Source organism: Panthera leo, chromosome A1, assembly GCF_018350215.1.
Source record: "Panthera leo isolate Ple1 chromosome A1, P.leo_Ple1_pat1.1, whole genome shotgun sequence".
Taxonomy (NCBI): domain Eukaryota; kingdom Metazoa; phylum Chordata; class Mammalia; order Carnivora; family Felidae; genus Panthera; species Panthera leo.
The window spans coordinates 132,285,681-132,313,565 of NC_056679.1; the positions used below are offsets into that span (position 1 = coordinate 132,285,681).

The window sequence follows — 27,885 nt, forward strand, 5'->3', positions numbered from 1 at the left end:
TCTCTTATGTCTTACCACTATCTTCTGAATTCAATTTCTTTCCTCTTGACATGCATCCTTTAAAGAGTTAACTTAGCAAGGAACACTTGTTCCTAATGGTCTCAAAATACGTTTATTTAGCCTTCAATTTTAAAATGATATTTTAATTGTATATAGAATTTTAGGCTAACATTTATTTTATCTCAGCATTTGAAGGTGTTAAGTTCATTGTCACCTGTACACTATGGAGGCTGATGAAAAATCATTTCTCAGTCTTAATCACTGTTTTTTTGTGATGAACTCTAGTTGCTTTCAAGAGTTTGTCTTTGCTGTAGTGCAGTTTCACCACTGTTATCTAGGTGTTCTTTTATTTATCTACTTGGGGTTCATGCTTTAAATTCATATGTTTCTTTAATTCTGAAAAATTACTAGTTATTATCTTTTTTTAATATACACTTCACCATTCCTTCTTCTGGAACTTCTATTCAACTTACATTGGATATTGTCATTCTAACCGCCATGTCTCTTAAATTCTTTTCATATTTATCATATATTTTTCTATTGGGGTGTTAATCTTTCACTTCATGGTGGATTGTTTCCTCATGCTGTTTGCTATTTTCTATTCAAGCTTATCTTCAGGGAATATTGTTTTTTCTTGGAGCATCCTGTGCTTCCTGAGTTGTAGAAGTGTAGCTTTGCACATTTGTTTCTATTATACACTCCCAAGCTTCAGTTGTTTTTTGTTTCACCACTTTTCACGTTGATCTATTTGGTCAACACTACATAGGTAGACTGTACAAAGTCATACTCTGTTCTTATGTGAGTCACAAGCCTAGGAGCTTCAATTTCTCATGTGAGCTGTTTTTCCCCATCCAAAGCAAAGGGCAGACAAGCTTACTCGTCATTTCCATTTACCTATTTCTTCACAGTATAAATGACCCTTCAGTCATGCCCAAGACGTCTCCTATCCTAACATAGAAAACATCAGCTCACCAGCTTGGCACTTGAAAAACTCCTCTTCATTTCTGGCACACCCTTACCTTCCTCTCTTGGTTCTGATATATACAAGCTTTCTGCTGAAATGTAATAAATGCATTCTGTGAAAACCCTTGCATTATACAAAATTACTTATGAAGAAAACAGGGTTTATGGGAAAAATATGGTTGGAGCAGACCACTGAAAATCTAGGTAATTTTGTAGCCAGAAAACAAACAAAAACATCAAGAGTTCTAATGAACAACTTTGCATTCTTAAATCTCTGCTGCCATTTGATCCCAGCAGCCCAATCAATTGATCCTTTGTAGCCTTAAACCCTGTGACTTGTGATGCTTTGTCCTTCGAGATGTAGGTCTTTGAGGGTATCTGCCTTCAACAGAAACCATTTTCATAAAAATTGTTTTTATGAATAGGTTTCAAGTTATAGCTTCTTTATCAGTCATTAAAAAAATAACACAAAGGGATATATATTTACAGGTTCTTCATCTGGCCTCATGATTTTAATAGATTTGTTTAAATAGAGTTTTGGGAATGGAGCAATTAAGTTATCTACTATGGACAATAAAGACCCTTCTTTGGAGTTGGGTGTTCTTCTATGACACTATATATAATACTACAAATTTTCTCTTTGTGAGAAAGCTTACCTGAGCATCACATCATTAACGCACTAGGAAATAATCATATATGAACAAACAAGACTTATACATTAGGCTGGCATCATTCCACAGTCTGTCAATTTTCCTACGTGTCTTCTCATCACAGAAACACATGTTGTAGCTAAATAAATGATATTTAATTATGCTTTGTTCATTTTATTTCTCTGGCATTTTCTGCTTTTATATCTGGAGAAGTGATTGTATTTACTGTTTGTCATGTTTTTGAAACTCAAACTCTTTTCCTAGACATTAAAAAGCCAATTATATAAAGAATCGGAGACAAAATATGCATGCCAGGGCACCTAGGTAGCTCAGCCAGTTAAGCATTTGACTTCGGCTTTGTGAGTTCAAGCCCCTCATCAGGCTCTCTGCTGTCAGTACAGAGACCACTTCCAATCCTCTGTTCTCCTCTCTCTCTGCCCCTCCCTTGCTGGTTCTCTCTCTCTCCCTCTTTCTCTCTCTCTCTCTCAAAATAAACAAACAAAAAAATACACATGCTAGCTTAGAAGAGAAGTCAGTTGAATAAATGGATAAAAGCCAAAGGGAGAGATTTGAGTTCAGTGTATAGCAAAATCTTCCAAAAGTCAGAATGATGAAATAAAACTGAATCTCTCATTACTGAAGATCCTAAGCTTACACTTTACAACTTCTAAGTAGCAATATTGTAGGCAGGAAAAAAAAAAAAAAAAAGAACTAACACTAACACTTTTTCAGGGTATAGGTCTATACCTATACCCAGGGTAGGTCTATTCATATTTGTATCTATTCAATCATCAGTACAATCTTCTCAGAAAGTGTAAGAAAATTTAGGTTCAGAAAGATTTAGCAATTTGCTTCAATCCAAATTAAATCAGGTTTGAATCAGGTGTCTAATATTAATGCCTAAAATATCTCCACACAACTAAACTACTTTCCCATTTCTCTTAAATGTACCACAGCTGAATAAAGTCACTAGCCAATTAGAAAATGTTTACTTGTAATCTAATGTAATATAAAATATCACTCAATGTTCATAATACCCTCTTATCCTTTGCCTGTATTTTAAAGGAAGCTATCTCCAAATTAAGACTATTATACCAATTCATAACATAAACATTCATTATATGAGTTTAGCCATCAACTTATATGTTGTTCTTATTATTGGAACTTCTGAATATAATAACACCTTGTATTTGGATTTTTAAAAGATACTGTTACCATACTCTTCAAAAGTATTCCATGATCTTCCATGAGACAAGACATTTAAAATATTTTTACTTACTTAAAATTTTAATATCAATTCCTAGACTTCTAGTCTATTTGATTTTTCAAATGAATGATACCTTTTTCAACCATTAACAATAATAAAAAAATAGCAAACATAAATCATAATAAAAATACATATAAAGGTTAGAATTTTAAAGTAGTTATCTAATGTAAAATAATATACGTGATATTCAGAAAACAACTTTGTAAAAAACTTAACTAGATCTCTGCTGATCAGAGCAGAATAATTGATTATTTTATAGCCAAAAACCCTTTCAATACAACTGGATGTTTTCATAATTCTAGCTGTTAAATGATACTTAAAAATGGAAAGAGGAGCCCTATGATTTACCTGGGAAATTTTAAATTATCAGTTTACATAGAGAAAAAGAGATACTATAAAATTATCAAACCATTTTATAATTAGTACATCATTAAGGAAGTAAAACAGTAAACAAAGAGAAAATGGCCTCTTTATTGCTAGCTGGGTTTGTTTTTAAATTTTTGTAAACAATTGTAAAGATCATAGAAGAAAGATATACACATTTTCTGCCCTTGGGAAACCCTAAACCCTATGCCATCTTGGGTCTTTGGTTCTGAATATGAAACAATTTCTTTGTCCTCATTACCCTATCAGTAACATCTCTCAACAGCTGTTTGCAATAAAGGATCCTGACGGCCAAGGGGGAGACCAGAGCCTGAAGAGGTCAGAAAGGAGCATCAATGATTAGAAAGGTTACTTATCATGGTATCACACAAAGGAAAATTGAAAACCAACATATGGTGACCCCGTGGCCTGATTCCAGGTGTTTAGTAGCTATCTGAAGAAAGAGAATAATGTACCCTCATTTCATCTTTAAATAGGTTAATCCTGTTGTGTGGGTAATTTAAAAACAAGAGATCCTAGAAAGACATATATTTTTGTTGTATTTATGCATACAAATATATATGCATACATTTATATATATCTATGTGTGTGTGTATGTATACACACACACACACACACACACACACACACACACACACACACACACATATATATATATATCAAAGAACTAATCTAGAAATGCAAGTTAAATAATTATTAATATGAAGAGGCTAAAAGAAAATGATTAAATAGTTTAAAAAACTACCTCTAAGAAACAAACACAAAGTGGATTGCCGGGGGGCTCAGTTGGTTGAGCATCCAACTCTTGATTTCGGCTCAGGTCATGATCTCATGGTTCAAGATCAAGCTCTATGCTGACAGCGAGGAGACTGCTTGGGATTCTCTGCCCCCCTCTTTCTCTGCCCCTATGCCACCCTTCTCTCAACATAAAATAAATGTGTTTTGTTTTTTGTTTTTTATTTTTTTAATAAGAAGCAAACACAAAGTAAAAATACCTGATCTTTAAGATTACCAGGGACTACAGACCTAAAATTTGGGATTGACTTTTAAGGAAAAATAAAAATAAAATCAACTTTTTGTTAAGTATATAAGTTTGGACTCCAAAAGAATATTGAGGTGCTAAAATAATTCCATGAATTTTATTTCCATATCAAACCACACTGTAGAATATTTATACCACCTTAAAATCTTCAAGGAAAGTGGTTCTACAATCTCCCTCAGTGCAACATTCCAATATTTAATAACTTGAAATTCTTCCTACTACCAAATCTACAACCTTCCAGCTGTAAAAATGAAGATGACTGTGTTTTTTTTTATGCTCTTGGTAGGGAAGGAGAACAATTTGTTACCAACAATCAAACTATAATAAATGTTCCAAAGACTGAAGACAGTTTTAAGACCAACATTTAACTTCCTTTTTTATAGGCTACTCAAACTCCATTTCTTTAAACTTCCCTTATATGTACTTCTAAGTATTTCACTATCATCCTTTCCCAAGTTATCTGCATCTCCTAAAAAAGAATTTGGTAGGTAGCCAACAATTCCTTAAAAAGACTAATAAAGTCTTTTTATTAGAATGATTCTCAAGTAGAAAGAAATAATGACTTGAATCTTAGCTAATTGGTGGTGATAAAATAATAAACAAAAGGTAGTAAGCATCAAAACATTAAAAACTTGAGTCTGAGAGACAAAACACGTCAGGCTTTATTAAGTACCCTCCAGGGGGAGGATACCCTGATTAGACAACTCAACTATCTTATATTTAGCAGGCCACCCTGTCTGCAAATAGCTATATTTCAGGCAGATATAGCTTGATGGTATTCTTATGGTTATTAATTAACATGTTAATAAAAATAATTTAGGGGTATCTCGGTGGCTCAGTCAGTTGAGTGTCAGACTTTAGCTCTGTTCATGATCTCACAGTTTGTGAGCCTGAATCAGGATCACTGCTGTCAGTGCAGAGCCTGCTTTGGATCCTCTGTCCCCCTCTTGCTCCCCTGCTCGCACTCTCACTCTCTCAAAAATAAATACAACATTAAAAAATTTTTTTTAATATAAATACTTTATACCATCCTCTATTTTAATTCTATGCTTGCCAAACAACTTTTAAAAATATTTTATTTTTATTCAAGTTTATTTATTTATTTTGAGAGAGACAGAAAGCATGAGCAGGGAGGGGCAGACAAAGAGGGAGAGAGAGAGAAAGCCAAGCAGGCTCCACAATGTCAGCGCAGTGCCCGACGCAGGGCCCCAAACCAAGAACAATGAGATCATGACCCCAGGGGAAACCAAGTCGGATGCTTAACCAGCTGAGCCACCCAGGCACCCTGCCAAATAGCTTTTGATAACAAACTGGCCTACTAGTTAGATTTCCTTAGGTGTGAAAATGTGCACAATTCACTGGGGTTGACTGAATATCAACCGTACCTTCTTCTTACACATCAATAACTTCAATTTTATATATAACCATATATATTCCTTGTGACCTTCCATTTCTAATATTAGATACTAAAAATCTGTCATCGCTGAACGGTTGGGACAAATATGGTGTATTTAACCATTTATAGATTATTTTATCATTAATCACTTAATTGATGACCTGTAAGTAAAATACAGAGTGTGACACAAACACATTTTCCCTGGAAAGATTCAAAATCAATGAGAAGGCTTAAAATTTCCAAAGTTACATCATACTTTCTATTTGTATGTTCTGTTTCCATCATGAGACTCAAAATTCTTCAATCTTTAAGCCAAAATTACGGAATTTCTATACGTAAACATTTTCACTCATTTCATCTGAGTTATAGTGCAGTACCCTACAGTATAAAAAGAATAAATTTACATTTACCTACAAAAGCAAGGGTATTGCTACAGGGAGTAACAACAGTGACAGAGCGGCTTTAGTATTCTGTGTAGAATGTACTTTGGAGGGAAGAGAAAAGGGGAGGGAGGAGCATATGGACCACTTTGTAAAAGTCTTCCATTTTCCAACATGGTTTCCCCAGATTACAGAATTACATTTGTTTCCAAAACACAATGTGTCTTAGAATTTCTGTGATTTTCTGCACATTGGTATCCCTCTTGGTCTCATTCATTAAAACACCTTCAATAGTTACCCAGTACTCTTAAGATAAAAACCTAGAATTCTTAACACAGCCTATAAGGTGCAAACAGATTTGGCTCCTATTTTCTTTGCCTATCTCATTTATGAGGGCTTGCTTTGAGAGCTTCAGCAACACTAGTCTTTGTCAGCTCTTCAAATACACAAAGTAGTCACAAAGTTCCTCTCCCCACTAATTCTTCAGCAAATAATTCTTCTCATTCATTTATCCAACAAATATTTTTTGAGTTCCTATTATAAAGCAGGCATTGCTCCACTCATTATATAAACAGCCATGAACAAGGTAGGTGGAATTCTTACTCTTGTGGAACTTAATGTTCTATTATAATTATCAACTCATTTTTCCAACAAATATTTGTTGAGCACCTACCATGTGTCAGGCTCTGTTCTAAGTGCTGGGAAAAGAACAGGGAATGAAATAGGTTAAAATCCCTATCTCCAGGTAAGATCTATTCTAGGGGTTAAAGCAGACAATAAAGATGAATTAGCAAAAGTAATAAATCTTGAGGAAAATAAAGAGAGGAAAATGACAGGGAGTGTGTGTGTGTGTGTGTGTGTGTGTGTGCGCACACATGCACATGTGTATATGATATGCATATGTGCACCTGCAGTTTTAGAGGAAGTAGTTAGGGAAAGCCTTACCTAGAAGATCACAATTAAATAGTTAATGAGTAATCAAATAAGCAGGATGATTATGGCTTAAAATAAATGCTATGAAGGAAATAAAAAGTATAATGTGAAAGAGAAAAACTGGGAGAAGACTTTTTCTATAGGTAGACTGGACAGAAGGCTTGTCTGAAGAGAAAATGTATTTGAGCTGAGAGTGAAGGATGTTAATGTGTCAAAATGTGACCCTTGGAATATCTTCATATGCTCCCCAAATACAGATGGCTTAGATTCTCCTACAGCACTTTAACCAGCATATCAACTGTACAGGAATGATATCATGGATGACATAGATATTCATAGAAGAAAGGGAAATGTTTATTGAATGTCTGCCATGTGCCAGATAAATAAAAAAAACACTTTGCATGCTTGCCATACATTTCACCATCTGAAGTTTACAAGAAGAAATTGGCTGCTGGTCACTGGAAACAGTATCTGAGTAAAATCTAACAATAATCAATTTGAGGTCATAGGTAATAGTGAATGGTGAGAAGAATTTTATTTAAAATATTCTGTTGCATTGTGAAACCATGTATTAGATCATGTGTTTCCATTTTATGGCTCAGAACACATGGTCCATTGATAAAAACATTATTCAGTTCTACACTAAGTAATAATGTACAACACATTATTACGCATTTATATGCTAAATTGTAAGTCTATATGAACAGTGACAAACTTCATAGATAATAAAAAAATTTCCATAAATTAAACAAAGCTATGGTATCTATAAAATTTATCTGGTGTTGGGGCACTGGGTGGTTCACTTAGTTAAGCATCCGACTCTTGGTTTCGGCTCAGGTCGTGGGTTGGAGACCCATGTTGGGGTTGGTGCTGGCAGCATGAATCCTATTTGGGATTTTCTGTCTCCTTCCCTCTCTCTGTCTCTCCCTCTCCATCTCTCAAAAATAAATTAAAAAAAAAAACTAAAGAAAAAGAAAAAAAATTCTCTGGTATTATCCTGGTCCTTAAATCTACCTGTTCATGAGCAATTACTCCTCTCTCTCTCTCTCTCTCTCTTTCTAAAACCACTTTATTAATGTATGACTGACACACAAAGAAGCTCTACACAGTTAATGTATACAATTTGATGAATTTGGAGATAAGTATACATCCATGAAACCATCACCACAAACTATGCTCTAAATATATCCATCACCTACAAAAGCTTCCTCATTTTGTGTGTGCCCTAAGAACGTAAGTTCTTTTTTAAAAATTTTTTTTTAACATTTATTCATTTTTGAGAGACAGAGACAGAGACAGAGACCGAACAGGGGAGGGGCAGAGAGAGAGGCAGACACAGAATCTGAAGCAAGCTCCAGGCTCCAAGCTGTCAGCACAGAGCCCGATGCAGGGCTCAAACCCATGAACCGTGAGATCGTGACCTGAGCTGAAATCAAGTTAGACGCTTAACCAACTGAGCCACCCAGGCGCCCCAGAACTTAAGTTCTTAACATAAGTTCTACCCTCTTAGCAAATTTTAAGTACACGATTCACTATTGTTTACTATAGGTACTATGCAATACAGTAGACCTGTAGGACTTATTCATTTTACATAACTGAACTTTGTATCCTTCCACAAGTACCTACTCATTTTCAATTTTCCCTAGTCTCTTGGCCACCACCATTCTACTCTGTTTCTATAAGTTTGACTATTTCAGATTCTGCACATAAGTGGTATCATATAGTATTTGTACTTCTTTGTCTACCTTACTTCACCTAGCATGTCCTCCAGGTTCATCCACATTGTCACAAATGTTGGGATCTCCATCTCTGCAGGCCCAGATAATATTCCATTGTATGTACATACCAGATATTCTTTACCCATTTCTTTGTCAGTAGACATTTAGGTTGCTTCCCTGTCTCAGCTACTGTGAATAATGTTGCAATGAATATGAGCGTACACATATTTCTTCGAGACGCTGATTTTAATTCTTTTGGATATACACTCAGAAGTGGGACTGCTGGATCATATAGTAGTTCTATTTTCTATTTTTTGAGAAACTTCCACACTATTTTCCATAGTGGCTGCACCAGTTTACATTCCCACCACAAGTGCACAAGGGATCTCTTTTCCTCACATTCTTGTCAACACTTATTTTATTGTGTATTTGCTTTTATTTACTTATTTTTATTATAACCATCTTTACAGGTGTAAAGTAATACCTCATCATGGTTATGATTTGCATTTCCCTGATGATTAGTGATGATCAGCACCTTTTAACATACCTACAGGTCATTTGTACGTTTTCTTTTAAGAAATGTCTATTCAGTTCTTCAACCATTTTTTAGTTGGGTTATTGGTTTTTGTTCTCTTTTTTTTTTCTTTTGGTATTGCTATTATAAATTTTGGACATTAATCATTTATCAGATATATGATTTGCAAATATCTTCTTCCTTTCCATAAGCTGTATTTTCATTTTGTTGACTGTCTTCTTTGCTGTGTAGAAGCTTTTTGGTTTGATGTAACCCCAATTGTCTATTTTTGCTTTTGTTGCCTATGCTTTTGGTGTCACATCTCAGAAACCATTGCCAAAATCAAGAAGTTTTTCCCTTATGTTTGTTTTCAGGAGCTGTATAATTTTGGGTCTCTTATTTAAGTCTCTAATTGATTTTGAGTTAATTTTTGTGTGTGGTATAAGGGTCAGATTCATTCTTCTACCTGTGGCTGTCCAATTTTCCAATACCGTTTACAGAAGAGACTATAACCATTGTGTACTGTTGGCACCCTAGTCAAAGAGTCATTGATCATATAGGCTGTACATGGCTTTATTTCTGGTCTCTCTTCGCTTCCATTGGTCTGTTTGTATTTACACTAGTACCATACTATTTTGATTACTGTAACTGTGTAATATATTTTGAAATCAGGAAGTATAATGCCACCAGCTTTGGTCTTCTTGTTCAAATTTACTTTGGCCGCTCAGGGTCTTTAATGGTTCCCTGTGAATTTTAGGGTTGTTTTTCTATTTCTGTTAAAAAGTGTCATGGGATTACTGCAATCACCAACTGATAGTTACCAGTAAATTATGTAGTGGATATTGTTGAACTACATAGAACCATTAAGTATATATGCAAAAAATATTTAGGATATGATTTGTAGTAACAAAATAAAGAAATGTAGAGTTATGTCTGAGACTAAGTCTTGAATTAATCTGTGCTTTTTAGAAAGCTGTCAAAAGATCACCTACATCCTCTACAATACATAGGCTCATTAGTGAGTTCCTTCCAAAGTTTAAACTTGTTATTATTAACGTAAAATGTTTTTGTTAATCTACTTTTAATAATTCTTTTCTACTAAGAAAAAAGGAGACAAATGGAAAGTGGAAGAGGAATGAGACAATAGATTCTACAGAGCTTTACAGGCAGCAATTTTCCTCCAAACAGGCAAAAAAAGAAAAAAACACATTTTTTGGACACACTGATACTGTTTTATTTGTGATGAATTTTCATCCAGAACACATCACAGTCACCCTCAGAAACTTACTAATACAGCTAGCAGATTTTTTTAGGTGTTCTAGTAGCATCTTGTTTTATATGCTGCTCATCTGTACTTGTCTCTTGCCTTGAAGAGGTCCTAACTTTTTACATAAGGTAAAAGAAAATAAAACTCATATCCATACCTGCGGTTTCAAATACCTGAGAATTTGTAAACCCAAAAATATGTTTAGGGGCATATTTCCAGATCACCCCTCTCCCGAAAAAGACTGGGATAAAATGGAGAGTTTTGTTTTGTCTTGTTTTGTTTTGTTTTAAGAAGATATTTAGAAACAGACACCATTTGATGAAAACTGATAAACAGTGTCTCCTGAAATAAAATATATTTGCTATCTTTATTAACATATTTACTACATCTAACAGAAAATGGAACTTTCTTTTTCTTTTTCTTTTTCTCTTTCTCTTTCTTTCCTTTTCTTTCCTTCTTTCTTTTCCTCACTCCCTCCTTCCCTCCCTCCCTCCCTTTCTTCTTTCCTTCCTTCCTTCTTTCCTTCCTTCCTTCCTTCCTTCCTTTCTTCCTTCCTTCCTTCCTTTATTTCTTTCAAGAGCATGCACCTGAGCAGAGGAAGGGCAGAGAGAGATGGAGAGACAGATTCTCAAGCAGGTTTTGCCCTGTCAGCATGGGGCTGGATGCTGGGACTGAACTCACGAATTGTGAAATCATGACCTGAGCTGAAATCAAGAGTTGGATGCTTAACTGACTGAGGCACCCAGGCACCCCTAGACCTTTTAAAAATTTTGTTTTAACCTTAGGGTAGGTAAATCAAATTCTGTATTTTAGTTTCACCATCTACAAAATATTAATAAACAATTACAATTTTTATCAAAGTAGTCTGAAGTATCCCAGAAAAAGATAGTATGTAAAACCACAAACCACATAACATTTATAAATTACTACATTATACAACTATTTTACTCTGTATACACTATACTGTTTTGTTCTTTGTATTTATAGCCATTACAATCTCCTCACTACTTCTACTGGAAGTGATAGATACCTAGAAAACATAAACAGACGATCTACAAGGATAATGGTACAAGATGCTGTCCTGAAGTAGAATAAAAAATAAAAATTTTCATGTAAACTCTCAATTATAACATGTATATTAATGAACCTGCTCACAATGAATTTCAGTAACATTTTTTGTAATCGCAGATATAATCACAAGTAACCCTAGCAATGGTCACATAATAACCGAAGCAGAAGTGATGGAAAGCTGATCACTGCTGCAGTCATGTGTTACTCTGTAGTTGCTTAAAATCTTCCCTGGCATCATTAGAGACCTGCTAGTTGAAAGAGGGATCATTTCCTGATGTCCAACACCAAGGTATCCCCTCACTAAAAGTCTGTAGTAGTGTTCTTCTAAGCCCCCAGTACTTTGTCTAGTCTTCATCTCAGGATGCTATAACCCCCTGACAGCTAAATCAGGGCTGGTTTGTTTTCCCTTCAGCTACCATCTGAAGTATGTCTTGTTTACCTGACTGGACTCCTACTTTCAAAGCTGCTACTGTTTTCTAAAAAAGTATTTAGAATCATTTAAAACCTTAGGAATTCACCAGATAAAACACAATGTGTGTTTGGGTGCTACCAATGGTGTAAACCCAATTTTTCGGGCACAAGCTTAAGAAGTGAGAGTGATTGTACAGAATCTATTATGACTCAAGAAACTTTCTTGGCAATATATAGCACATTATAAAAAGGTAGCATAAGCATTTTCATATGGTACATGAGTCTAAGAAAACCATTTTGCTGCAAATCAAAGTGAAAAGATTAATGACAAAATATGTGAAATTGCATAGGATTGTAAGATGCTAATGTCTTTCCCCAAGTTTTCCTAATGTTATTTTATATCTATTACAAAAGCTTTTAGGGGCACCTGGTTGGCTCAGTCAGTTAAGAGTCTGACTCTTAATTTCAGCTCAAGTCATGATCTCACATTTCATGGAGTTGAGTCCCGCATTGAGTTCTGCACCGACAGCGCGCAGCCAGCTTGGGATTCTCTCTGTCTCTGCCCCGCCCCTGTTTGTGGGCTCTCTCTCTTTCTCTCTCTCAAAATAAATATTTGAAAAACGCTTTTATAAACATAACACATAAATAGAATCTAAAGCTAAATATGGGGAACTTAAACTTAAAACATACAATTTTACAATTACTATTTATCTCACTTCAAATCAACTAGTCTGAGATATTTGTAATAAACAGAGAGATAGGATAATCAGATGAAAATTTTAATTAATTATTAAAGAAAGAAAAGATGCATCCATAGATTCTGCAAAACTGATAATATAAATTATCTAATATGAAAATACATAGGTGCAGTTAAAGCCCAATTTCCAATAAAAAAATTAAAATGTAGATTAACTATTTCACTTGCTAATAAAGATATGAGACACCAAAGATAAGAACAGAAAATCTGTAACCTCATTAAATCATGAATTTCAACCTACTAAGCTACAAGTAAATAAGAAGTCGGTGATTGAAATTTGACCAACTTTTTCTATATGAAAAAGCAACCCAAGAAAAAAAAGGAGCTAAAATCATACAGAAACAATAAAAGAAGACTCTTTACAGAAAGACAAGAAAGACCAAAGTTTCATTCAAGGCTTTAGATATTTAGATAGTTGCACAAAATCTTCAAATCTAGTGCATAAAATGTGCTGCCAAAGCCTACCGTGAATAATATGTTTGTCACCCAAGGGATATTTTGAAAATTACTTTCCTTTGTACTGTACCCAAGAGGATTAATCAGCACAGTACAATGTGTATATTGTTTAGTCTTTACTACCTTAAAACTTAATTCGTTTTTGGTTATTATTTTTTTAAGTGATTTTAAACACTATTTACATAAAAACAGAAACCAACCCTTTAAACTTATGTTTTAAACTTGAATTCTTCTTATAAACAACTTGTCATTTAAAAATCTTATTTTTTCATTCAGTATGTTTACACTGGTACATATATGAACATGTCTCTATACTAGTCACTGATCTCCTTCTCTATAAAATTTTTTTATTGTTTATATATATAATACTATTTATTTGATTTTAACTTATACTTTCTAATACTGAGTCATTTCAAGTTGCTTCATCCACTGCCCACATTTTTAGGCAGACATGAAGAGTCAGTTATGAAACCTGCATTTTTTTCCACAGTAATTTTCCTTGTTTTTCTATTTGGGTTAATGTCATCTTGTCCCCACTCAGTTGTTGTGTTAGAATGTGGGCAGTGAATGAAGCAACTTGAAATGACTCAGTACTAAAAAGTATAAATTAAAATAAAGGCTCTTAGCCAATATGAAAATTCCCTTAAACACAATTATTAGAGTACCAGAAAAGGCCGGGAGGGAGAAATTTTCAAAACCATAACATTTCAAAAGACAAACTAAAGTTGGCATTATAAACTCAGGAGTTTAAAAGAAATACGTTAGAAATTATTAAAATTCTACCTGCATCCCTCGCAAGACATCTGAAACTTATTTAAGATTACTCATTTAGAAATAGATATTAGATAAATGATATCAGAAAAAAAGCAGTGAGTCAAAGGCCATATTTGCATTAAAGATGTTACCAAATGTATACTACACTCAATAAAATTCCAACTTAATATTTGTGTCATGAAAGAACACATATAAGTGACTAAACATAAGGATTAAGACTTCTTACCCCATATTTACATTGGCGTGATGTTGCTCCATATTGGAAACGGCATTGCTCATCAGCATCATACACCTGACCTGGGGCCACAGCTGGATAAAGAAAGTCACGCTTGGGAGGCTCATTATCAAGGCAAGTACCACGGCCTGAACTGTTCAACATAAAGGATCAAAGGAAATTAGGTACACTATGGACTATTTCCATCACAATTATGAAACCATGTGTTGAACTCTTTGCTTTAATAACTTGATGCGTGAAAAGCAATACATTCTACCAATAAATAGTCACATGGCAAAATAGAATACATTTACTGAAATGTGAATAAGAGCTCCAATAGTTTTTTCCAGCACCAAGACACAATAAAAGCATCTCAGACAACAATCTGAAAATGTCATGTTGGCCTTCAAACACTGATTTAAACTAATTTCTAAAGGAATCAAAACAGAATTTCATATTGCTCTAAGCTTCTTGTTTGTTTTCCATGAAAATGTAACCACATCTGGTAGTAGAATTAAAAACATAAAATGTGGAAAATTAAAAAACAAAACAGAACAAAACAAAACCATGGTTGTAATTCTTAAAGACCTAATCTATATACTCCTAACTTGGGCAGAACAATAGATGCTGTAGTAAGACATGTCCAAAGGTTCTTGAAATATTTCAATAATAAATGGGCAGAATGACAGAGGAGGCCAAAATCCAAAGTTCTCTCAAGTATATTAGAAGTGTTTAGTCTCTCAAAAATTTCATATTTCATCTAGGGTCATCAGAGTTGGAAAGGAGAATGTTCTCCTCTCTCTGCAATTTCTGCTTTTCAAAGTATGCTTGCACTCAAACATAATATTTTAATTCAGTGGAACAAATAATATAAAGATCGCCAAAAACCAGACAGAATACCTTAGTTTAAAGAGCTTTATACTTTGCTAAATATAATTGTTCATTTTTTTAAGTCAGTGTGCATAAAATAGGACAGATGCTTTTTTACTTTCATTTCACATGTGAGTAACTTAGAATTTTTAAAGAATTCCTATGCCAACATTTAAAAATTTTTTCCAACATTCCTGTCAATTGTGCCAGCACTTGTGTTTTTTTTTCCAAATCTTTTCCATCCACTTTGCCAAAGGAAAATAATTTCACAAGTAGAAGTTCCTCAACTATTATTTAGGACAGTACAAATTTTCATTTATAGATAAGTAACAAAGAGCCATGCATAATAATGAGCTTCATATTCACTTACTATTTTGTCATATTTCTTAAAATGTAAAGGTTAATTTGCTATATAAAAAACGTGTATTTGTGCAGCAGGAAATTAATACCTTTTAGAAACTGAACCATGTTATTCATTAGTGATAGATTAAAAAACCCAAGAGGGCAGAACACTGTCCTCTTTATACCCTTTCCTTTCACTTATGCCCCACTTGGTTAATTTTTAATGAAGAAAAATATTTAGATGGAATATTAAACGTGGTGCTAATACAGATGGGTTTTATTATTGGCTATTATAATCAGTTCACTTGTCACTGTTCAAGGTACTTAATAGAAAACTTTTTTTTCACCTGCTTATCCAGTTTTCATGACAGAATGCTTTTTACTTCCTGTTTATTTTACTTTTGGAAATTGACATGCAGATCATTAAGGAAAACTATTTCTAGATGAATTTTTAAAACAGCAAGCTTTTTAATTTTGTTATGTAAAATATCTTTAATCTACATAGATATGCAAATTTTAGACAAATGCAATTCTATCAGTAAATTCAAAATTTTATGTTAAGACTAATGATAAAAGAGGTCAAATGTAAAAACTCTACTGAATGAAGATGGACTATTTTGATAAAACATAATATTCATGAAATAAAGAATTAGTACTTTAATTCCATAATATTTCTTCTAAAATATCAGTTTCATCTCCATCTACAACAAAGTTACAAGTCTTTATGAAAAGATTGAAATATGTAAAAAAAAAAAATCAAGTGCTACTATAAATCAATGGGAAAATTTTAAGTACTGAAGTACTTAAGTACAGAGTCCCATAGGTAAAAATATTTGCTGATAGCATAACAAAGAAAGTATAAGATATATTCACCTAAGTAGCATTAACTCAAAAGTCTATTAAAAATTGTTATACATAATAACTTGTAGGTATAGAAAATTAACCTAAAAACCTAGAGGAAGTACTATATGGACCTCCCCAAAAGAGTTTAAGAATAGATACCCTGGGAAAAAAATTATTTTCTGAAAGTAAGCAGAAATTTGGCTTAACCTAGAAGGAAGCAAAAATTATTCTTTCATTTAAAGTTCTTGTTCCCAGGTATTAATGGTCTTCTAATCATGGTTCATGTTGTTCAAAAAATACCAAATCACACAATCAATGGAAGGGCCCCCAGACAATACAGAAGGCATGCATTGTGGTAACCTGTGGACAAAGTCTTCTACTCAAAAGTGGATTTTTATTTCCATTCTTTAGAAGTGTTTATAGCTTTGTATTAATATGGTCTAATTAAATATATAGACAAATCTTATTCTTTGCAGAAGAATAAAATACCATATGAAATAAAATATTAAAAAATCGCATAGATCTTTTTGAAGTGGACATGTATTTAGGAATACAGCAGCAACAAAGGCCTTTTGAAATGGGTTTGTCTATAGAACTGTACAAGTCACTAAGATCTTACCTACTATTGGCTCTGGGAAAGCAAGGGTAGGAGTATCTCCAAGATTGATTTAAATTTTTTCTATGTTTTGGGTAGAAAATGTACTACTTATTTTCCTACTAACCATATCTGATATATACAGTAAAACCTGGATTAAAGTATTCAGGGGGGGATAGTTTTCATATTTTAATTCTTAACTGGACATGAAGTGATAAAAATATTTTTTGCATAATGTTACTAAAATGTGTCTGCCAGTTTCCTGCTACTTTCAAGTAAGTTAAGATCACAATTATTTTAATTAACCCTTAGAAAATAATAATTCTGGATATTTCCATGCATCTGAGTCATCAATTGCCATTATGAAATATCACGGATGTAAGTATAACAGGTAGAGGATATGGGTCTGAGAGATGTATATTTAACCCTAGAAGTGTCTCCCCGCTGCTTAGGAAATTCCCAAACACTTAACCCTAAACACATCCCTCATATTCTCCACAAAAAGTAACTAATATTCTGACTTTTAAAATCATTATTTCCATGCTTATCTTAGTAATTATACATTTCCCAATTATTAATCTGCCTATTTTTGGACTATATAAAAGGAGTCATACTATAGGTTTTCTTTTGTGACTATTCTTTTGTTCAACATTATGAATGTGAAATATACCCATGTTGATGTGTATACCTGTAGCTTGTTCATTAATACTGTTCTTTAATATTCCATTTAAGATTATGTAACAATTACTTATCCATTCTTCTATTAACAAACATTTGCATTATTCCTAATTTCTGAAAATTGCAAATTCTGCTGATAAAGAACATCTTTGTACAGTTCTCCTGGTACAAACGTTTTTCCTTTCTCAAAAATATTAGATGAGTTATCTCCTTATATTTTGTAATTATCTCCATTTAACAAAATGGAAATTATGAATATTGTATTAAATCTAGGGTTCTAGCTAACTGATATAACCCTATAATTCTTATGCTAAATCTAGTGTTATTTAGGCTACTTTTATCAAAATAAGAATGGCACTTTTAAGTATAGATGGTTTGTGCCTTGGTCATATGCAAATTATCCACTCAGAAAACATAAACTTCACTCATTAATAAATGAAATGAGCACTGTTACTTTCCATCTATGAGATACTATTACAACTTATTATTATTAAGCAGATATAACACTTGTCCTGAGCAAAACAATATACATAAAAAGTAGAACTATGATTATTTTCCTATCAGCATCTATTTCACTACAAAGCCTAATCTTAGTTAATATCTACAGCACTATAGATAATAACAAACTCTACTTTTGTTTATGCATCTAAGACAAAACAGAAGAAATATGTTTGAGAACACACTTTTTCCCAGATTATGAAATTCTTAGTAGAAAAAATGCATGTTTGAGAACACGCTTTTTCCCAGATTATGAAATTCTTAGTAAATCAAAATATATTTACATTTCCAGAAATCCTTGCAGCATGATAGCAAAATCATATTTTATGTATTCGACTTCTAATTTAGAGAAGTCTTATTTACATAGTTCGAAAATTAATCTTGAAATGGGAACATGAGCCAGAGTGGAATCTTCAGTTAATATTTACAGATCCCTATGTAAAATATGCACCCTTGGCTTTGTTTCCAGAACACATGAGCACATTCTCTTAATTGCAATTTTAGATTTATTTTTTACTTAAACAATTATACTATAAAGTACAGACCTTCAGCCACACAGTGGGTCAATCTAAAAAATAAATCATTCTATATACCCTATACATATCTTAACAGTCTTGTAACAACAACAACAAAAAGTTAACATTTAATGTCAACTCCTATTTGTAACACAAAATTGTGCTCATACACCTAAATTAAATGAATCAATTGCATTATCTGTGGTAAGTCAAGTGTCTTATCTACTATGTTATTGTAAACTGCTTTATCAATATCCACAAAACTAATAATAACTACCTTCTAAAATAAGTTAGACCTTTCTCTCTTGCCCTCTGTATGACTGTGACGCTTGAATATAACTGAATTTGAGGCTTCCAACATACAAACACTGTAATGATAATGATTTACTCAGTTATCCTCTTTTCTCGATATGTAACTGTGATTTATCAAAGATATTTAGGGGTTAGAGTGAAGTCCCCAAAATGTGTCTGATTAACATAAGGAAGAGAAACTTGTTTTTCTGTTTCTTGGGCTCCATATAAAAAGAGGGTCCAATCTATGAAATTGGTTTCCATTTAAAGATTATTGATACTGATCTTCAAAGGTAATTGCTACAAGACAATGGGAGTGTCTTGGTCATCCTGTTCATCTTATATCACTTTTGTTGTAGATCCTTCTTTCTAGTTCACCTTCAACAATCATATTGCCTTTCTTCATTCAGCTTCCATCCTTTCTGTGAAAACGGCTAGTCTGTATTTAATTTGGAACTGTAGGAAATTTTGCTATGGATCTCTGACAGTTCAAACAATTTAACAGACTTTAATTTAAATAGAGCAATAGTTGATTCACAGAGGCTCTGGAATTTTTGAAAACTATATGAAATTACTCTGTACTACCGCTAAGTGGTGGAAAATGTATGAAAAACTGGCCTAAACTACTTCTGGCTGTCTTCCACTGCCTGGTAAATTAGCCCATAGTCATCAATGAGTGTGAGCCATGATACCAGGTTCATCTTTCTTTATTTTCTAAATAAATAAGTAAATAAGTCCCGCAGGCAGATAGGAAGGACACTACCTGCAAAGCCGTCGTCGAAAACATCAGAAGCTGGCATAACACGTCCATTTTAACGGAAATGGGTTCTTTATTATTTAATCAGGACGGCTTCTGGGCGATTCATGAACCACTTATTGAATCACCGAGTTTAAGAAATCTGAAAAAAAATATTGGGAGTTGGTAAACACCATCTCCTGGTTGATCAATAGCACCTAGTGTTTCAGAAAGACACGAGAGATTTACTTTACTGGCATTTAAAGGCCATGGAATTGTTTTCAGTTGAACATAGTGAATAGTGAATGTCTATAAATCATAGAAAGCTCATTGTTAAAATCCACCATCATCTCGGGCCTATACAGTCACTAAGTAAAGAAAGGTATGCATTTTGTTGGCTGGGCTGCAGTTCCTAAACAATTCATCTTTCAAGATTTCTTTTTCTTGAGAAGAGAAACTAAAATAAAATGTTATGAGTCTTTTTGAGCCAACTATAAAACATAAATGTAACCTCAATCCCTGATCACAATATCACTGGATTTTTAAAAATATCACACATAGCTGTTAAAGCAATTAAGCCAACTGCATTAATAAAAAGGAACAAAGAAATTCAAGAAAGTTACTATTATGTCTTTGTGCTCCAGTGAACTGACCTTTTTAAAGGGCCCTGTGTTTAAAAAACCTTTATTGCTTGGTCAGATTATAATCAGAGTTGTTTAGTTTATTATTAAAGAGGGGAAAAAAAGCCAACCTTCCCCAAGTCTCTACATATTGTCTTTAATATCTATCTTTTACTGATGGCTTTAACTTTGTGAGCATTCCCATGAGGATGCACAACAGAAATATTTTCATAAAATACAGGATAAATAAGCCCTTTAGGACCCTGTCAACACTAATCATGCTTACATACAAAATGCAAAGAGGCAATAAGGCTTAAATAATGCTTTTTGGATTAATTCTTTTAATTAATTCAATGGAACACTTTCCTGTACCTAGTAATAATTTTACATCTCTCACCAAACCATTGGTGATTTCTTAACAATATTTTATTAGTAATTTAGGGATTCCCTTTTGGGGATTTTTTTTTTAACAGTCTTAATACAGTTTTGACTACGCAGGGTCTGGCAAGAGATAAAAACTGGTGCTTATATTAGGTATACAGAGATGGTCCTAGCAAATAAACTGTGCAAGATAAACAGGATAGGGGAGAAAGAAAATAGTACTTGGAAAAAAAAAAAAAAAAAGAGGAGACAAGCCTTCAAAAATTCACAGGAATATTGAGCATGTTATACAGTTTGTCTTTCTGGTGATAGACACTAAGATTCCATTATAAAAACATGAGCCAAGTCAATGGAGAAATTCCAGATCTGGCTTGATTTCTGGGGAGAGCAGATCTTCAACAATGTTTAAAATTTAGGTAATATGATCTCATTAAAAACATCTTGGAAAATGATAATGCTACTGCTTTGTGTTAAAAACTGCCCAAAGATGTGTAACAAATTCTCTGTGGTCTATCTTTATAGCCTTCAATCCAGTTTTGGCACTAAGCAAGCAGTGTCATAATTACTTATTACTAAAATTAAAAATATTTAGGTTATAGCATAATTATTCAGAGGAATTACATTCTGATATGAATTTCCAATTCTTTCTGTTTCATTATTATATTAATTAATTCAAAAAGGCTCAGTTTAAATATTTACCTTTTGATCTCTGATTGTTGAAAGCACTGTGATAGGTAATTTAAAATCTCTTGTTTGGGGCTTAAAAATTTGTAACTTTAAGTTTTCAGAATGTGATTATAATGAATAATATTACCTTACATAGCTTTTCTGAATCTTTAAAGTTTTACACCATAGTCATATAAATGTGAACTTTGAAGAAAGACAATTTTTAAAAAGAATTTCTGTTGTTCACAAGTGCTTTATCTATGAGTCACTTTTTCACAGAGTATTTAATCTCTCCTACCCAAGAAAAAAGTGGCACAAAACGGTTGAAGATAATGATAGAGCAATAATGCTTAAAGCCTCAATATTATTTAAAATAATATTTACCACTTAATGAATGTCTATTGTACTTCATACACATTATGACATTGTATATAGCTATATATTTAACAACCTGATGATGCATGTATTATTATGTAACTCATTTAACAAGTGAGGTCACTGAAGATTAGGAAAGGTTAAGTAACATGCTAATGGTTGCACAGTTAGAAAGTGAGACCTAAGTCTTACATGAGTTTCCAAAGTCCAGTCCTGAAGTCCTATACAGGCGAGATGTGAAAGAATATCTGCTTTCATAAACACAGTTATACCTGAGCTAATTTATATATCTCACATTTAAGTAACCACAAACTTGGAATATACATTAAAAGATTAGGAAAGAAGTTCTCAAACTGTAGAAAAGATGAGTCACTTAATAAATTTCAAATTAAATTTTCATTTTCTCATTTTCATTTCTTGGGTGTTTGGTTTTTTGTTGTTGTTGTTTGTTACTATTAGATACTTTAGCATTCATTCCTAAAAAACTCAGTTTTTTCAACAACAAAATGAAATATATCATCACTGAATTAAAGTTTGGCCTACGCTCTATTAAACTGTGTAAATTTAAATTCTTTCTGACATTGTTTCCCACTGATTGAACATTTCTGACACTCACATCATCAACCCCGTTTATATCCTTGCTCCAGTTTCTCTAATCTACCAAGTTCTTTTTTGAGTATGAAGGAAAAAATTTGCCACAGCGATATATTAAAGTATTTTGGGAACAGCCTGAAATATCACCCTATAAAAGTTACTCATTATGCAGTTTTAAGCACTACATATTAGGCTTCTACCAAGGGCTTACTTCTGGAGCAATTCATCATCACTCTCTAGAGATTACTTACTCTAGAAAGCTGGTGATATAGTCTCGACTGCAGGCAGACCAGGAAAAAGGATTGGTATTCGCAGTAATGTGAGCTGCCATAAGTTTTGCTGCTTCATGACCTTTCGTCCCACAAGAATTTCCAATTCCATCATGGTTCATACCAAAACTGTGTTAGCAAGGAAAAAACATAAGAAACATGAAAGAAAGAAAATAAATAAATAAATGAACCCCCAATGTATCCTTTATTTCCTTATTTGATCATTCATTAGCCTTACCAACATATACTTTCTATCAAGATCCTCTAAGGAAATACAAGATTAATACAAGATTAAAGTTAAGGAGACCACAGAATATTTCTATGATACAATTTATTTTTATATCTCTTTAATTGATCATATACTTTCAAATGGTAGCTCATATGATATAATCTTTCCCTGAATAGATAGGAGATGTGTATTAATTCTCACTTTATAGGTATGAAAAACTGAAGTTTAGTAAAATTAAATGACCTATTAAAGATCATACAGTTAGTAAATGTTAGTAGAAACAGCCGTTTAACATCCTAGAGTTTGTTTCCTCCCTATGCTGAATCTAAAAGGGAATTAGAAAAAGATGGTTATAATCCATTGAGTTCTAGGTTAAAGCCAAATCCAAAAATCTTTTTTTGTTAGAAATATAAAGGAGAATTAAATACATATGTAATTTATGTTTGTATATGTGTTTTCAAAACACCTTTTGAAAAATCTTGATACATTTAAGGATTATGGCTAGAGAGATTTTCTTTACCTTGGTTTCCTTTCATTATTCAAAGCTTGTCTTTGTCATTCCCCTACCCTGGGTCCTATACCCATGTTTAGTGCTATCATCAATGTGATATAAAAACATATCTCAATGATAAATCATAAATTTTCCTATAAAGGATATGTCCACTGCATATGAATAAATTTTAGTCTTTTTTCACAGGTGGTCAAAGGTTTATGTTGAATATTACTGAAAACATAAAGTTATGTGTCTATTGTGACATCCTAATAAATGTACCAGGATATGTATAAAAGGAAATAAGTAATTTGTGTGACAAGAGTATAAAACATATTGATGACAGCTGCTGGAGAAAAAATTTGAAAGGTAGTTGAGAATAGAGAATTACAATAAATGAAAGTAAATATTAATACTTTTGGCATGTAGAGATGCTGAAGGTTTGTGAGTAAGAGCAAGTGAATATTTCAGAGTAGGAGAATATGGAATTGATTTGTATTTTAGACAGGTCATTACAGTAACTCTATGGTCCAGACATTGGAGTGAGAAGACAATGGAGGCAGGGAAAACAGATGGAACAAAAAGCAGTGGGAAGAGAATGAGGCAGAGAACTGATGTAGGTCTGAACTAGGGCACTAAGATAGACAGGTGGGATTAGATGTGAGACATGTTTAAGAAGCTGAGTGGATTGGTCTTCATAAATACAACATAAAAGAGCTATAATAAAGGACATAAAATATGTGGGGAAAGGAGAAGAAACTAGGAATTTATGTGGAGGAACTAACATAAGCAAAGGAAGAGAAACATATGAGATTGTATATCCAGAGCCCTAAATTAAAACACCAAATAACCTTCCATGAACACCAGTATTTAGTCTTCTTATTTGACATCAACACATTGGAATCAATCTCTTTGAATGGTCTTCTAAGAAAATGATGGCAGAGTTTACAGTTTATTGAATTAGATATTATTCTGTCAAAACAATCAGCTGCAGAGTTACATAATAAGCTCCTTAATGTAAATTTTTAATTCAATAAACTTAAAATTCTATACTTCTCTCAAAGATTGATGTTACCATGTGAATACCACTATGATTCTTTTAAAAAGATGATAGCCTAAAAATATTATTTCCTTTTAGCAACAGACTTATACATATTCCTGAGACATGTCAAGATAGGTGTAGGCAGACACAGATGGCTGTAAGAAAATAATTTTTGAGATCTTCAATTTCCTCATGTACTCTTTTCTAAAAAAAAAAAAAAGTCAAGCTTCTCCTTTTAAGATCTTATTTCTCCCACCTTATAAAAGAAAAACTTATCCTTCACCTATCCATAATTTTACAATAGTTCATTGCCTTGGGGTATAAAAATGTGTCAAGAAAAGAGATAATCAGAATTATTTGGTGTTAGTGTTGAGAAAAAGAATGACTTTAATGAATGAATAACATATCACGTAGTTACTTATTTTCATCAAGTTTATGAGAGGATATAATCAAATTAACAGTTGATGGGTTATTAAAAAATCTTTTTGATGCTAGATCACCAATGGTTATGTTCTGACAAATAATACAAAAGGAGTTCAAAGAAGTGAATGATATTTCTATAATAAATTCCTTTCACTTATTTATGTGAACAAATTTTGTCAGCATTCACCTCTGTAAAAAAAAATCAGAGTCGAATTAATGTTGAAATTCTGCCTCATTCTAGCAATAGAGAGACAAATGCAGTAACTGAAAAAAATATAAATAATTAAAGGAACATTTTTCTATAAAACTTTACTTTTAGATTTAATTATGTATTAAAATGTGTAATATGTATATGTGTTTCTGATCAATGATTGACTAATAATTATTGTAATGTAATGAATCTATAATCCAGAAAAAAAATTTCCTTCATTATCACAGGAAATTTTTAAAATGTAATTGCAATTTATATGCATTTTGTGATAAAGATATTTTATATAATTAAAACACATTTAAGTATGAAAATATATTTTAAGGTATATTAAGAAATATTAAAATATACATCAGGATAATACTCTGGGAAAGATGAAGCATATATATTGAGTTAAAGGAGTGAAAAAATGATGTAAATTTTGACCATGAAAAAGACCATGTTCACATTGTTTTCACTAAAAAAATTTTTTTATGTTTATTTTTTTAGAGAGACAGAGTGCAAGAGGGGGAAGGGCAGAAAGAGAGGGAGACACAGAATCTGAAGCAGGCTCCAGGCTCTGAGCTGTCAGCACAGAGCCTGACGTGGGGCTCCAACTCACAATCTGTGAGACCATGACCTGAGCCGAAGTCCGACTGAGCCACCCAGATGCCCCTGTTCATAGTTTTTAAATGCATAATGAAAGTTAGCAAAATGTAATGACATTTAGATTCAATTGATACATTTCAAAGAGGTATATAACATTTTATTTTTTGCATGCTAGTATTTACAGTATTCCAGAAATTCTATCATTTTCTAATAAAGGTTGAGATTGTGCCATTTGTGACAACATGGATGGAACTAGAGGGTATTATGCTAAGTGAAGTAAGTCAGACTTGAGAAAGATAAAACCAATTTGATTTCACTCAAGTGTGGAATCTAAAGAACAAAACAAAACAAAACAAAAGAACAGACAAAAAAAAAAAAAGGCAGAATCAGACCTATAAATACAGAGAACAAAATTATAGTTGTCAGATGGGAGGAGGCTAGGGATATGGGCAAAATGAGTGAAGAAAGAGTGGGAAATACAGGCTTCATGTTATGGAATGAATTAATCAGAGGAACAAAAGGCACAGCTTAGGGTTATACAGTCATATTGTAATAGCATTGTATGGTGTCAGAGGGTAGCTATGCTTGTGACAAGCGCAGCATAACATACAAACTTGTTAAAATACTATGTTGTATACCTGAAACTAATGTAACATTGTATGCCAACCATACTCAAATAAAATTTTTTTTTAAAGCTCATGAATTCAGGGGTACTTGGGTGGCTCTGTCATTTGGGCATCTGACTCTTGGTTTCCACTCAGGTTATGATCTCACAGCTTGTGAGTTCAAGCCCTGCACTGGGCTCTGCAGGAGACTGCTTGGACTACTCTCTCCCTCCGTCTCTGTCACTCCCCTACTCACACACGCTCTCGCTCAAAATAAATAAACTTAAAAAAAAACAGCTCATGAATTCTAGTACATGAAGGAGGAAACCTTACAAGTTCTATTTCTACTAACAATCTTTAGTTGTCAGATGCAGATAGTTGTCTTAAGGACTTAGGTTTAATTGTCTAAGAGAATGTCAAGTAAAATAGGGGTTTACAACTGCTGTTCATGACATCAACTTCAAAAGATCCCTCTAAGAGGCTGATTGTGCTAGAGTATAACGCACGAGCGTGCGTGCACACACACACACACACACACACACACACACACACACACACGTATGTAAAGATAGGTTCCCTCCTGAGGAAAGTCTATCTCAGTGAACAGTTGGTAAAAGAAGTGAAACTCATTAGTGATCAGAAAGAATAAACAAGAGTCCACTTTAAAACCACCATAATAGCAAAAATTAGAATGTTATCTAGAACAAAGTATATGGTCAGGGCGGCTGTTCTAGAGAGCAATTCAGCAGTACTTTGTCAAATTAAACAGGCAGATATATTATGACCCAACAATTCTAATCTTGGCTATATATCCCAGGAATACTCCCAAAGGGAACATGTAGGAAGATGTTCATAACAGAATTATTTATGACAGCAAGTTGTTGAAGATAATCTAGGTGTCTGTCACTAGGGAATGGATAAGTAAACGTTGGCTGATGCATATTATGGGATACTGAGCAGAAATTGGAAGCAGCAAACAAGATAGATGTCTACACATAAATATGGGTGGATCTTAAAAACTGAAAAAATTAAGGAAAAGATTGATAGCATTATATCATATATATAAGCAAAAATTACATACACACTCTCAAATAACAACAAAAGGCCAAGGAATTGTTCCAAATTAAAGACTAAAGAAACATAACTAAATGCAATAGAAACTGGATTGGATGGGAGAAAGAGTTATAAAACACATTGCTGGGACAATTGATGAAATATGAATACAGACTGCATATTCAATAATAGTAGTATATCAATGTTAAAATTTCTAGTTTGGTAATTATACTGTGGTATATAAGAGATTATCTTTTCTTCTCAGGAAACAAACTGAAATATTAAGGGAAAAGGCGCATGTCTACAACTTACTGCCAAACACCTCAGAAAAAAAATACACGTACATATACAGAAAGAAAGATTTAAAGTAAATGTTGCTGAATAGACACATTTCCAAAGAAGACATCCAGATGGCCAACAGACACATGAAACAATGCTCAACATCACTCCTCATCAGGGAAATACAAATCAAAGCCACACTGAGATACCATCTCACACTGGTCAGAATGGCTAAAATGAACAAATCAGGAACAATAGATGCTGGTGAGAATGTGGAGAAATGGGAACTCTCTTGCACTGTTGGTGGGAATGCAAACTGGTGCAGCCGCTCTGGAAAATAGTGCGGAGGTTCCTCAAAAAATTAAAAATAGAACCACCCTACAACCCAGTAATAGCACTGCTAGCTAGGAATTTACCCAAGGCATACAGGGGTGCTGATGCATAGGGACACTTGTACCCCAATGTTTATAGCAGCACTTTCAACAGTAGCCAAATTAT

The 27,885-nt window shown here is 33.2% G+C and overlaps 1 protein-coding gene across 1 annotated transcript in view; it reads right to left on the minus strand.

The window, feature by feature from the left end:
* ADAMTS6 (ADAM metallopeptidase with thrombospondin type 1 motif 6) overlaps window positions 1–27,885 on the minus strand; it is a 295,715-nt gene that overhangs the window by 110,924 nt on the left and 156,906 nt on the right. Inside the window, exons 9-10 of the mRNA XM_042940219.1 lie at window positions 22,453–22,599; window positions 14,210–14,351 (exon numbers count right to left, since the gene is read on the minus strand). Of these exons, the coding sequence (XP_042796153.1) occupies window positions 14,210–14,351; window positions 22,453–22,599 (289 nt within the window). The remainder of the gene's footprint in view (window positions 1–14,209; window positions 14,352–22,452; window positions 22,600–27,885) is intronic.